We start from the raw sequence: 13824 nt of genomic DNA, 5'->3' as shown, positions 1-13824 counted from the left end.
GTTTCGAAGTTCTTGTGGGTGAGTAAAAATAGGAAGAGCGACATCTCTGTTTTTGTTTGTAGGTGGCGATTCAGAAGCCTTCATCCGCAGACCAGTAACTTGAAAAAAATGAGGTGATACTTCCAATTCAATTTACTACATTTCAGAATGTTGGCTGCGGGTTTCTGCCTCCTTGAGTGCAGTCATTGAAGCCAGAGACATTTTTTTAAAAGCTGAATTTCAAGACCTCCTTGGTTTTGATTTCCAAGCGTGAGAATTTTTACCAAGATAACATAACCCTGCATTTTCTGCGTTGGGCTTGAATATGTCTGACTGAAGAAAAAGCCCTGCATAATTTGGAATTTTGCTTCTAGCATTAGGAACATTGGCTGGGGGAGCGGGGGAGCATTTCTCTTTGTAAAAACTACAACTGTCCCCATCACATTTCTGGGGTCAGTGGAGAATTATATTCTTCTTTTAGTCTAAAATGCGCTTTGCTTTTTCTCTTCCTTTAGTCAGGATGAACTGGAATGAGGCTGCTAATGGAGCTTGTCAAAGATATTCTTTAATCATTTGGGGCGGAGGGGGGGATTTTTCTGATCCTTTTCATTCCCACCCTTTTTGTTCCCTCGGTTAAACATCCGTTTCCCGGGCAACCTCTTTCATCAGGCAAAGGCCACGTTCACAGGGATAAATCCAGGCGGCTTCCCCCTCAGGACGTTCAAATCCCAAAATGTGGTGGAACAACTGAGCCTTGTGGTCTCGCAGCTCAGAGGACCATGAGGGTGGAAACGCTGATGCGGCTGAGCCCTTTCACTTCACATCCACCGACCAGCATGCAGCTGGCAAATGGATCTCTTTGTATTGGGCCACTGAGGAAAATAATATAAACATTAAAATCCTGAAAGTTGCTCCTCTTTTTTGGCACGGTGAAGGGATAAGGACACATGCAAGAGAAACTTCAAAGATGAGAAAAAACAAAGCTGGCCATGTTGGTGCATGAGGAGAAAACACCCTGTAATTGCCTTTATTAGAACCCACCAAACATCCAAGGGTGAATTTAAGCATAACCACACACTCCGCCTCTTGCAAAGCTAGAGTGACCAGAGTGAGGACTTGGTTGTGAGAAGAGAAGGTTCAGGGGACACATGATCACGCTCTCCAAACATCTGAAAGGCTGCCGTGGAGGAGATGGAGCCAAGTTGTCCTCTGTTGCTCCAGAGGACAGGGCTAGAACCAATGGGTGGAAATTGCAGGGAAGCAGATTTAGGCTAAACACGATGTGAAATCCTAATAGTGGGAGGGGCTTAGCAGTAGGGCTGTGCACACACCCCAGATTTGCCTCGGAGGCCGATCCGATTCGGAGCCCCCGAAGCAGCCCCGATCTGCCTTGGGAGTTCCTGATCCGCCTCCGCGCCAAAGCAAAATTCGGACACCCTGAGGCGATTTGATAGTTTTCTGCACAGCTGGCACCCAGAAAACTCCCCCCATTTACCTGGTGCCTCTGCCGTTTGCTGTTGCGGATGGCGGGGGCACCAGGTAAGCCCCCCTTACCTGCTCCGCCACTGTCTTTGCGTCTGGCAGCTTCTACTGCCGTCGACGCATAAGACTGGAAGTAGGAGCCTACTTCGGTCTTCTGCGTCGGCGGCTCTGGAAGCCTCCAGACGCAAGGGCGGCGGGCGGTGGAGGCAGGTTAGGAGACTGGTGGGGGGGAGGGGCGCCTCCAAAGTGTAAAGGCAGCCCGAAGTTTCGGAGCCAATTGGCTTTGGGCTGCCTCAGACTTCGCCCGAACTGGTTCAGATCCTGTTCGAATCACCCCGATCCGCTTCGGATTTGGGGTTCAGATCTGAGGGGGTGCACAGCCCTACTTAGCAGTGGAACCGGTTGCCTTGGGAGGTGGTGGATTCTCCTTGGCTGGAGGTATTTCAGCGGAGGCGGACATCAATCTGTCAGGGAGGGTGTAGTTGTTTCCTGTATTACAGAGCCTGCATTGAGCAAAGGGGTTGAGCTAGATGATCTCTAAGATCCCGTCCAACTCTTAGGATTCTAGGAGATGTAGAGGAGGACAGGATGGCTTTGCGAAGAAAGGGGACTCTGGGCAAGTGAATATTGCTGGCTCTAGATATGAAAACGACAATAACACCCACCCGGGCCTGCTGAAATGCCACCTTATATGCTAGATGTCCCATTCATGGTGGCAGAGCTCCATGTGCCAAGAGTAACCGCTTACCACCTTGCATGCTGCCCTGATCTGGAGCACTGCCTTCAGACTGGGCACTTGAGTGCCAGAGAGGTGAAATTCAGCTGGAGAGATGCTGCAGCCGTTTTCAGCTGATGCTAAGTAGGTGAGGGGTCTTCATGGCACCTCACATGGAATAGCGGTGATCAATTATTGCTCAAATGGTTTTTTTTTTTTTAGTAATAAGGAGTGGGTGAGGATAGGGGGAGAGCTCCCCCCCTTTCTTTGCCCTTCTGGGTTGCAGGCTTATTTCCCTTGTAATAAGCTTGCTGAAAGGAATACATCTGCAACAAATCCCCCATTTATAACCCTAATAAGTGCATCTCTGCTCAATTACGGAAGTAGTATTTGGATCGGCGCAATGAACGACTTCGCATTCTGCTGCGTAGGGGCATAGGAAACTGCCTTGTACTGAATCAGACCATGGGTCCATTTAGCTCAGCATTGTCGGCACTGGCTGGCAGCAGCAGCACCTTTCCAGGGCTTCCTGCTTGGAGATGCAAAGATTGAACTGGGAACCCTCTGTAGGCAGAGCCAAGGGTACCGCTCAGCTACGGCCCATCTCCAAAAGATCCTAGCATATAGTTTGAAGGTATAGTTCCAAAACTCTTCAGGCTGGCCAGCGATGCTATGCAGCAGGAAGACGTGACCTGCATCACGTAGCAGCAGGAGCGGGGATAGATGGTTGGGATTTGATGCCTGAATGGTGCAGCAGGACTACAGAGTCCTCAAGCACCATTTGGTAGAAAGTCAAGATAGAAATGCAACAAAGCATATAAAGCCAGTGTGGTGCAGTGGCTAAAGTGTCGGACTGGGAGTTGGGAGATCCAGGTTCTAGTCCCCACTCGGCCATGGAAACCCATTGGGTGGTTTTGGGCCAGTCATGGACTCTCAGCCCAACCCACCTCACAAGGTTGTTGTGAGGATAAAAATGGAGAGGAGGAGGATTGTTTATGCCGCCTTAGGTTCTTTGGAGGAAAAAAGGTGGGATATAAATGCAATAATAATAATAATAATGGAATGCAGGATGGAGAGCTCTTGAGTAGACTGAGTGACCTGGCCTCTGGATTTCTTTGTTTTCATCCAGGGCCGATGGCTTTTCCTTTTTTTTTTTAAATCAATGTTCCCTTGTTTCCTGAGCTGCGAATTCCATTTAGCACATGTGGTTTAGGCCTTACCCATCTCCAGAGGAGACCTCTCCCTGGGCCTCTGCGTGATCCAGGTGTGCCTCCTTGATTGAAAGGAGGTAAGCCCAGAGCAGTCGCTCATGCCAGACGCACAATGGGCCCCTTCAGAAGACACCTTAAAGTAACCATGGCTTTAACCATGGCGAATAAGGCTTTTTGCTTTATTCACTATGGTTAAAGCCGTGGTTTAAGGTGTCTTCTGAATACAGACTGGCTTTCTGGCTTAACCACTGTGGTTAAAGCCATGGTTTAAGGCAGAGCTTTCCAAACTTTTCATGTTGGTGACACACCTTTTAGACATGCATCATTTCGCGACACAGTAATTCAGTTTTACTAGCAAACCGGAGGTTAAACTAACCCCTTATAAGAGATACTGACACATACATAAATTGTAATAACGAAATGTATGGGGACACAACATATCTCATGAAAACCTTTCATTTATATTTTTTAAATATATGATTTGTAAGATAATAACATACATTTCCAAGATTGCTGTCATTTATGAGTAACAATATGTAAATATGTGCAAGTATTTAAAATTTTTGAATAACACCAATAACTACTTACCATTTTAATGAGATGTATGAGGTTGATGGGATGAACACAGCTTTTGAATATTTGGTGGAATATTAGATAAAGACACTCGCATTTCGTCATTAAGCATTTTTAAACTTCCACGTTTCAGTGTCTTTAAGTAGTGTGACCATATGAAAAGGAGGACAGAGCTCCTGTATCTTTAACAGTTGTATAGATGAGGGAAATTCAGCAGGCGTTATTTGTATGTGTGCAGCACGTAGTGAAATTCCCTCTTCATCATAACAGTTTAAGCTGCAGCAGCCCTGCCCTCTTTTGTATCTGGTTAAGACAGAAGGGCTCCTGCAGCTTAAACTGTTGTGATAAAGAGGGAATTTCACTACGTGCTGCACACATACAAATAACGCCTGCTGAAATTCCATTTTCTATGCAACTGTTAAAGATACAGGAGCCCTGTCCTCCTTTCCATATGGTCACCCTACTTTAAGTTTGTCATCATTGAAAAGGATACTTCACAAATGAATGTAGTAGAAAACTGCAGGAGAATTTTTAACCCTTTTCCGCCTATGTTGGGATGCATTTTTGAAACGCGAATCCAAAAGCTGTCTAAGTCACCCTCTTCATACATCATTAACAGACTTCCTTCGTGCGACACACCTACACACTGCAGCCGACACACTAACGTGTCGCGACACAGTTTGGAAAGCTCTGGTTTAAGGTGTCTTCTGAGAGTGCGGGAATTCCACACTGCCTCTGAGTGATCCAATCAGTCCTAGTGCGAATGCGCACAGCCTTTGCGGCCGAATTACCTTCCCCCTGTCTAGATGTTTGCAAGGAGGTAAGGTTGGAGCACTGACTCATGCTGGGAAAAAAGGAAGCAGCCTCGTGCCCCTCCCCCTCTGTGAATGGCTGCTTTGGGCTCTGCAGAAAGCCTTTAATTATTTCTTGCAAGGCAGACGTTGGAAATGACTCTTGCATATGCTGAGAACCTAGAGTGTACGTTGTGAAGGTTCATCAGAGCGCCCTGGATCTGGGGGAAAGAGTTCTACCAAAATTGATATCTTGTGGCAGTATCATCCTTGTCGACATTAATTTCAGTGCAGATGACACCACTTTGATGGCTGAAAGCGAGGAGGAGCTGAGGAGCCTTATGACAAAGGTGAAAGAAGAAAGTGCAAAAGCTGGGTTGCAGTTAAACCTCAAAAAAACCAAGATTATGGCAACCAGCTTGATTGATAACTGGCAAATAGAGGGAGAAAACGTGGAGGCAGTGACAGACTTTGTATTCTGGGCGCAAAGATTACTGCAGACGCTGACTGCAGCCAGGAAATCAGAAGACGTTGACTTCTTGGGAGGAGAGCAATGACAAATCTTGATAAAAGAGTTAAGAGCAGAGACACCACACTGACAACAAAGGTCCGCATAGTTAAAGCAATGGTATTCCCCGTAGTAACCTATGGCTGCGAGAGCTGGACCATAAGGAAGGCTGAGCGAAGGAAGATAGATGCTTTTGAACTGTGGTGTTGGAGGAAAATTCTGAGAGTGCCTTGGAGTGCAAGAAGATCAAACCAGTCCATACTCCAGGAAATGAAGCCAGACTGCTCGCTTGAGGGAATGGTATTAAAGGCAAAACTGAAGTACTTTGGCCACATAATGAGAAGACAGGATACTCTGGAGAAGAGGCTGATGCTAGGGAAAGTGGAAGGCAAAAGGAAGAGGGGCCGACCAAGGGCAAGATGGATGGATGATATTCTGGAGGTGACAGACTTGACCTTGGGGGAGCTGGGGGTGGTGACGGCCGACAGAAAGCTCTGGCGTGGGCTGGTCCATGAAGTCACGAAGAATCAGAAGCGACTGAACGAATAAACAACAAACCACCCGATTGTTGAAGCTGTCTGGTCGGTTTACAACAATTCATAAAAATGCAGCTATAAAAATAGTCTTAATTTGTTTTTAACATAGAAAAATAAGGATGTACACAGCTAAAAAATAATTTAAATAAGCAATGTACTAATAGACCTGTTTTGAAACAGCAGGTGTAGATGCCTCGTCATATACAATTCAATGCCTGGGAGTAGAGGGTGGACTTTACCTGGCGCCAAAAAGATGTCAGTGTCGGTGCCAGGTAGGCCTCAGTGGGGAGCTCATTCCAGAGTCGGGGGACCACCACTGAGAAGGCCCTGTCCTTTGTTACTGCTTTCCGAGTCTCCCTCGGAGGTGGCACTTGGGGGGAGGCCCCAGATGTTGAAGCCGAATATGCTGTCTTAGGTTGCGATTCCAGTGTAGCTGATCTGCGTTTGAGTTCACGTGACCTTTCAGCCGAACGTATACACCGCAAGGCAACTTTGCATGGGTGAAATTGCTAGAGCAACGTGTTGCCATGAAGCCACAGCTGAAAGCAAGGGTTCCCACCCACTTTGCTAGAGGCAAGAGTCTGTTAATAGTAGCCTCATGTGTTTGAAGGGGAAAACCCCTTTTCTCGCTCAAGGTGCTTCCCAGCGCTGTCTTTGAGAGGTTAATTTTACAGTTCCTTTGCGCTGTTTGGTATGTGGTTTGCATTAGGGAGCTGAGAGGCCTGTATGTTTTTGTGATGAGGAAAATAGCTTCTTTTCAGCCTTCCTTTCATCATCCCTTTTAAAACTTGGCTTTGCCTCTTGTGCTTGGCAGAGGTGGGATTAATCTGTAAGCCTTTTAAATTGGTGGCTTAAAAAACAGTGGTTTTTTAAGTGGTAACACATCTGAGCGTACCCCCACAACCGGCTACAAAATGAACTATTTATATTTCTTTCCCCATTACCCCACTGCTTCCTGATAGAGGTTGCCAACTGCCCTGGAAAAATATGAAGGCTAGTTTGCTCCGGTGCCTTTTTACAATCAGTTGATCTCCAGAAGTGGTAAATATTTATCCCCATACTATGAAAAATGTCTGCTGAGAATTCCTGCAGATCGCTACTAGAGGCATAGGGGTTGAAGGTAGTCAAAATGAGAAATAATTGAAATATAATTCATGAAGTTCAACTCTTTTTTTCTGTGTGGTTTGTATAACGACAAATGTCGTTTTTAAATCCTACTGCTTATGCAAATTAGCTCGTGGTTGTGATGATGTCTGTGTCACCACCCAACGAAGTTTTCTGGATGGCAAGGATCACTATCTCTGCTTTCGGCGTTTCATTTCTCTCTGTCAACAAAATGTACATCCCTACCACTCCCACAAGCCAGGCACATGTGCATAAATCTGCCAATTTGAGGTTTATTCCAAAATAGTTATGGTGCCACAAGACCCCTTCTTGTTTTTGAAACTCAGCTAACCCTCCATCTTTCTTGACTGCATCAACCTGTCTCTGAATTCACCATTTCCAAAGGCTTCTGTGGTACCTATCTCAGCCCCAGAAAGTGAATAATAAACAGGAGAGTACCTCTGGGAACCTGCAGAGTGCTTCCGCACTCACAACTGAGCGGCTACAGCTGCCTTGCCTTGCAGTTAGGATTAAGGAGAGAAGCTCATAGGTAAAAGAATATATGCCTGGGCAAATGGAGCCTGCTCACTTCTTAATTTAGAAATGAACGCCTGGCTCTTTTGCTTTTCTTCCTAGCTGTTTTCCCTTCTGAACTTAGGTCTGCACCGCTCTATCATGCTTCCTTCAGCTCCTGGGGCCCTTGTGAACTATTTCCCTGCAGCTGTTATTTCTGGCTAAGTTGCCAAATCCTGTGTGGAGAATGAGGCAGCTGTACTGCAATATTTGGCCTGGAAGATTTGACCCGACGTGGCTCCTCCTGTCACAGCGAGGGGGGAACGGGCCCTTGCTGAAAATCTCTGTTCATTAAAGTTCCAAAAGGTGTTTCCAGTTTATTTATTTATTTATTACATTTTTATACCGCCCAATAGCCGAAGCTCTCTGGGCGGTTCACAAAAATTAAAACCATAATAAAACTAACAACAGGTTAAAAACACAAATACAAAATACAGTATAAAAAGCGCAACCAGGATAAAACCATGCAGCAAAATTGATATAAGATTAAAATACAGAGTCTAGACAAAACGGCTATCGAGCAAAAGATATCATGTCACTTTGCTGTCTCCCCTGCACCCCTTGACCTTTCTTTTTATGGGGAAAAATGAGGCAGAGCAACTGCATAACAAAAGCCGTCTCTGGCCACCTCTCAGGTGTCCTCTTCCACATCCGTCAGGTTGCCATATTTTTAAGGATGTGGTAAGCCACGTGCTTCCCGTAGGGAGGTTCTTTGCCAAGACTGTTCAGCTTTAACCACAGGCATGTTACGGGGCACCTTCTGCTCTCAAATAGGGATGGAGGTGTAGACTGCTAATTGCTTAATTTTTTTTTATTTTCCAAAAAGTGGAATATCTTTATCCCAGTATCCCGAGGTGTACCCAGAAATCTGCAAACCACCAAGGAGAACCTAATCCCACTTCAGGATGCCTCCAGATGTGGCTTTTATTTTGCAGTTGCTCTGCCTCGTTCACTGCGTTTTTACAGGGGTGGGGGGAGGAATGTCCAAATTTTATTTTGCAATTGCCCTGCCTCATTCACAAAATTATGGGGAGTCCAAATGAGCTGTCTTCCACCTAGCTGGCTTTTTATCTCCCTCTCTCCACCTACAGCTTTATCCTCCATCCTGGTGCAGTGTTCAAGAGCTACCAGAAGCTTACTGTTTTGTGACATTTTGCTTGGTCCTCTTGAAGGTATTGCCCTGCTCTGGATATAACTTGCCCTTGTTTTTTAAATAGGGGTGTGCCAGTCAAAATTGAAAATAATACTAGTTTTAATTAATCCTGTAAAACCTGTGTGGAGTTGAGTAGATCAGGCTGTATTCCTGCCAGAATACAGGGGCCTAGATTCTTGTCAGAAATTAATGTGGATATCCGATACCTTTCTCTCAATGCCGCATTGGGAGATTTGGCACAAGAGACAGGGCCTTTTTTGTGCTGGTCGTAGTGATATTCTGGAATCCTCTCCCAGTTCAAATCTGACTCTCTTTATGTCTCGCCAGAAATTGAAGGGTCCCCCCCCCTCATTTTATTTTGATGAGTAATATCTAATTTTTGGGTATAATTTTCAGTAGCTGTGTTCAGACAACACAATAGCCAATTGTAGGGTAATAATTAGGGGTGTGCACGGACCCCCCACTCCGCTTCACTTTCAGATCCGCCATTTTCGGATCAGGCCGCTCCGCCCCGCCCCCCACTCCGCCTGTGCCCACTCCGCTCCGCTCGGAGCTCCGGATCCGGATCGGAGCTCCGTTCCCCCCCCATAGGGGGGGTTACCGGGCCCGGCAGAGCCCGGTAAGGGACCAAGGGAGAGGGGGACCTTATCTGCCTCCGTCCGTGGTCCGTCAGCGTCTTCAATTGAGCCCGTGGTTCCCCAGACTTCCTGGTGGAACCGCGGGCTCAATTGAAAACGGCGACGGACCACGGACGGAGGCAGGTAAGGTCCCCCTCTCCCTTGGTCCCTTACCGGGCTCTGCCGGCGTCGCCGCATGGGCGGCAGGGCCCGGTAACCCCCCCTATGGGGGGAGAACGGAGCTCCGATCCGGATCCGGAGCTCCGAGCGGAGCGGAGTGGGCACAGGCGGAGTGGCCCGATCTGAAAATGGCGGATCTGAAAGTGAAGCGGAGTGGGGGGTCCGTGCACACCCCTAGTTATTTGTGTTGGTTGTTTTGGCCAAATAACCAACTGTTGGTTAAAAAAATCCCACTACACAGCACAATAGCCCACAGTGGGTTAAATAACCAACCGGCGACTATTTAAACCACCATTGGTTATTGTGTTGTCTGAACCCAGTCAGTATATAATATATTTTACCCTTGATGCTGTTTAGACTTTTTAAAAAAATGTTGGCTGTATTATATATTCCTTGTTTTAGAAATTAATTGATAGTTCTGCTTGTACTTTCATGGTTGCATTTCTGGGTACTTTTAGTAGAAGAACAAGGATTAACTAATAAATCGTTTACTTGGTAGGAGGTCTACGGCTTTAATTGCCAGATTAATCAACTAACACTTTGGTTGATTAAACGGTGAGTTCAAACTTTGGGTAGGGTTCTCAAGGGGCGGGAATTGGTTTATTTTTTATTTCTGGCTTTGCTGTGATGCAGCTGAGGTTGCTATACCCAGTTACGACCCTATCTGGACAGAGAGAGCCTAGCAACAGTTTTGCTAACCTCCTTGGATTACTGCAGTGTATTGTACTTGGGGTTACCTTTGAACACAGCTCAGAAACTTCAGTTAGTTCAAAACAGAGCTGCTAGGCTACTAACTGGGACTGTCTGATACAACCATGTGATGCCAGTGCTTAGGTGACCCTTTTCCCTGTTTCCCCCCAAGCCCAGTTCAAAGCATTGGTGTTGACTTTTAAAGCTCTAAACTGCTTGGGACCAGGATTTATAAAAGAACGTCTCCTGTATGTACCTGCTTGGACTCTTAGGTCATCTTATTTAGGTCATTTTATTTTCACCTTTTGTAATGTGTCCGCAGAACATTTGTTATTGGGCAGACTACAATTACAGGTCAATAAATACATTTGCGTTTTATATTTTTATTACGTTCATATCCTGTCCCTTTTCCTTTTGCAAGGAATCCAAAGCCACTTACATGGTCCTCCTCCTCCTCTCCATTTTCTCCTCACAACAACCCTGTGAGGTAGGTTAGGCTGAGAGTCAGTGATCGGCCCATAGTCATAGCAGAGTGGAGGACTTGAACCCAGACTTTTCAATACCCAGTCCAACAATCAAACCACTGCACCGGGGTCCCCAACCCTTTTCAGACCCGTGGGCACATTTGGGAATTTATGAAACTCTTGTGGGGACCACCACAAAATTCTTGATTTGTGGATCGTTGCTTTGCTGTCTACGGATCTCAGGCTGTATCTTATTCAGCAAAAACGTTTGTTCTCTTTAATAAGAGACTGTAATTCAGCTAATTGCTGGTGCTGTGATACAGTTAATGCTTCTTTTAAACATATGTTTTGGCGGTATGCAGTAGTTGTTTCTTTTTGAGGGGAGTTTATTACATAGATAAATTCTGTACTGGAACAGTCTTTTGAATTATTTACCTCATGGAAATTAACAAATGCTCAGCATAAATGGATTCTACCCACCTTTGGGGCAGCTGAAGGATTGACATGACAACATTGGATGGACAAACACGCACCTCCAATAATGCAATGGGTTGAGGACCTTACAGCGCCTTCAATATTTGAATGGGTGGCATATAGGCTCCACCTTTAAATAGATACTTATTTGGTCCTCTTTTCTTGAAGCCTATGTATAATTGCTAGAAAGTTGTATGCATTTCACATTAATCCATATATGTATATTAAAAGGTATTTAAATGTTTTTGTGTGTGTTGGGGGTGCCTGTAGACTTCACATTGGGGAACCCTGCACTGCATCACACGGGTTCTATCTCTCTCTCTCTTTAAAAAAGCTATTAAGTTGCTTTTCCTTCTAATACGAAGTGGCAATTGTCTCACATTTCCTTAAAAGTGCACAAATATGGGTATGGTTTCCTGAAGCTGAGGTCCTGAGATTCATGGGGGTGGACCCTTAGCTCAGGCGGTGAACCAGATGGGGTGGGACTACTGAAACCTGGTAGAGAGCCAGGTGATGGTCACTGGTGGCATAGGATGGGGCCAACTGGACATTGGGATAGAACAGAACTAGCCAATAGGTGCCCTCAATGTTTTGGACTAGAACACCCATAATTCCTGGCCATTGGCTACGTTGGCTAGGCCTGATGGGAGTGTAGTAGTGCCTTCTCCCTTATGAGATTTCCCTCAAATATTTACCATTTATCATGCTTAAATCTCACCTTTCATCTGAAGAACTCAAGGCGGTATACGTAATCCTCTCCTGTTTCATCTTCACAACCACACTGTAAGGACGGTTAAGCCGCTCCGAGAGCCTTTTTTGGCTGAGGAGTGGGGTATAAGTATGATAAATAAATAAATAAATAAATAAATAAATATTGAGAGGACTTTCCAAAGGTTGCCCAGTGAACTTTATGGCTGGCTGGGTGTGGATTTTTGAACTTGGGTCTCTCCAGACTTAATCCAGCAGTCTTTAACTACTTTATCACACATGCTATTTTAACACACACCAACTCCGAGGCTCTGGGTCAAATCCTGGAACTCCGCAACCTCGTATATGGAGAGTTTGGGAATCTTCAAATACGTTTCATCGCTCAAAAGGCGGGCTATTAATCAAATAAAAATTCGGAATACTTGTTAACTGGAATTCGGACAGTACGCCTGTGCTAGTATGTTGCAGCAAAAAATAAATTAAAAAATTGGACGTTGATGCCATAATAAATTAATTTGATACCCTTAGATGCTTAGTAGCTGTTTGTTTACTCAGAGTAATGCAAGCTGGTGGCCAGCTTTTTGGGGGGTGGGGGAATGAATTTTGCTTTAATTAAACGTAGGTGTAAGTATTAAAATCTCCTCTTGTCGCCTTCCCAGATTTTTAAGGCTGGATTCATACTCTAAACAGTGTGGTTTTGTGTACTTGGTTGCCTGAACGCTGCGACCTTCGCCTTTTCCCCTGGAACAATGGGAGAAGGGCCGGGCAGATCTCAGCGCATCCATCTCTTTTTCAGTTGCACCTCTTTGGATCTATTTATAGTCCCACTTGAGTTATTCGAGAGGAGAGCAATGCCGGCAGATCTGTAAGATGGTGGAAAGTGGAACAGAGCCTGTTTTTAAAATGGCTCCAACCTTCTCTTTTCAGCCATTCCTTCTCCAGCTGTTTGCCTGCTGCCCCCTGCCAGTTTCCCGAAGAAATGCATTTTATTTTTCACTCCTCATTTCTTTTCCTTTAAATAATTTTCAATTGTTTTTAAATGCATAATTTATTTATTTATTTATTGCATTTGTATTCTCACATCAGTCCGTTGGTTTCTGTCCACCACTCTGCTGCTAAGATCATCTTCTTGGCTCGCCGCTCTGACCATGTTACTCCACTTCTGAAATCTCTCCATTGGCTTCCAATTCACTTCAGAATCCAATATAAACTTCTCCTGTTGACCTACAAAGCTTTTCACGGTCTAGCTCCTTCCTATCTTTCCTCTCTCATCTCACACTATTGCCCGGCTCGTGCTCTTCACTCCTCTGATGTCATGTTTCTCACCTGCCCAAGGGTCTCCACTTCCCTTGCTCGGCTTCGTCCATTTTCTTCGGCTGCCCCTTACGCCTGGAACGCTCTTCCAGAACATTTGAGAACTACAAGTTCAATCGCAGCTTTTAAAGCTCAGCTAAAAACTTTTCTTTTTCCTAAAGCTTTTAAAACTTGAATTGTTCTGACTTTTATACTGCCTGTTTGGTGCATTCTCTTCCCCTCCTTATTGCTTTATTATGATTTTATTAGAATGTAAGCCTATGCAGCAGGGTCTTGCTATTTATTGTTTTACTCTGTACAGCACCATGTACATTAATGGTGCTATATAAATAATAATAATAATAATAATAATAATAATATACCGCCCCATAGTCGAAGTTCTCTGGGCGGTTCACATAAGCTAAAACATTTAAATACAATCTACAAAAATTAAAACCACAAAAACCTGCAAAATGCGCATAGATGTAAAATCACTGTAACAACTTTAGAAACGCTCCTTATTCCTGCATTGAGCAGGGGGTTGGACTCGATGGCCTTGTAGGTCCCTTCCAACTCTGCTATTCTATGATTCCATGATTCATTACATATTGCTAAATGCCTGGGAGAAGAGAAAAGTCTTGACCTGGCACGGAAAAGATGACAATGTCGGCGCCAGGTGGGCCTCATGCATCATGTTTAAAATATTCAGATGTTCAGTATGTTTTGACATACAAAACATAACCCGGTTTTATATTTAGCCTTGTTGCATTGAC

The 13824-nt window shown here is 45.1% G+C and overlaps 1 protein-coding gene across 3 annotated transcripts in view; it reads left to right on the top strand.

Annotated features, from left to right (window-relative positions):
- Positions 1-13824, top strand: part of CHD2 (chromodomain helicase DNA binding protein 2) — a 106614-nt gene that overhangs the window by 9038 nt on the left and 83752 nt on the right. For 2 of the 3 annotated variants that reach the window (XM_063142433.1, XM_063142431.1), the window contains exon 3: positions 63-113. The exons of the other annotated variant lie outside the window; for it this stretch is intronic. In XM_063142433.1, the coding sequence (XP_062998503.1) occupies positions 63-113 (51 nt within the window). The remainder of the gene's footprint in view (positions 1-62; positions 114-13824) is intronic. 3 annotated transcript variants of the gene reach the window in all.

Source organism: Elgaria multicarinata, chromosome 16, assembly GCF_023053635.1.
Source record: "Elgaria multicarinata webbii isolate HBS135686 ecotype San Diego chromosome 16, rElgMul1.1.pri, whole genome shotgun sequence".
Taxonomy (NCBI): Eukaryota; Metazoa; Chordata; class Lepidosauria; order Squamata; family Anguidae; genus Elgaria; species Elgaria multicarinata.
Note: the sequence above shows the minus strand (reverse complement) of the source record. Positions and strands in the feature narration are given on the sequence as shown.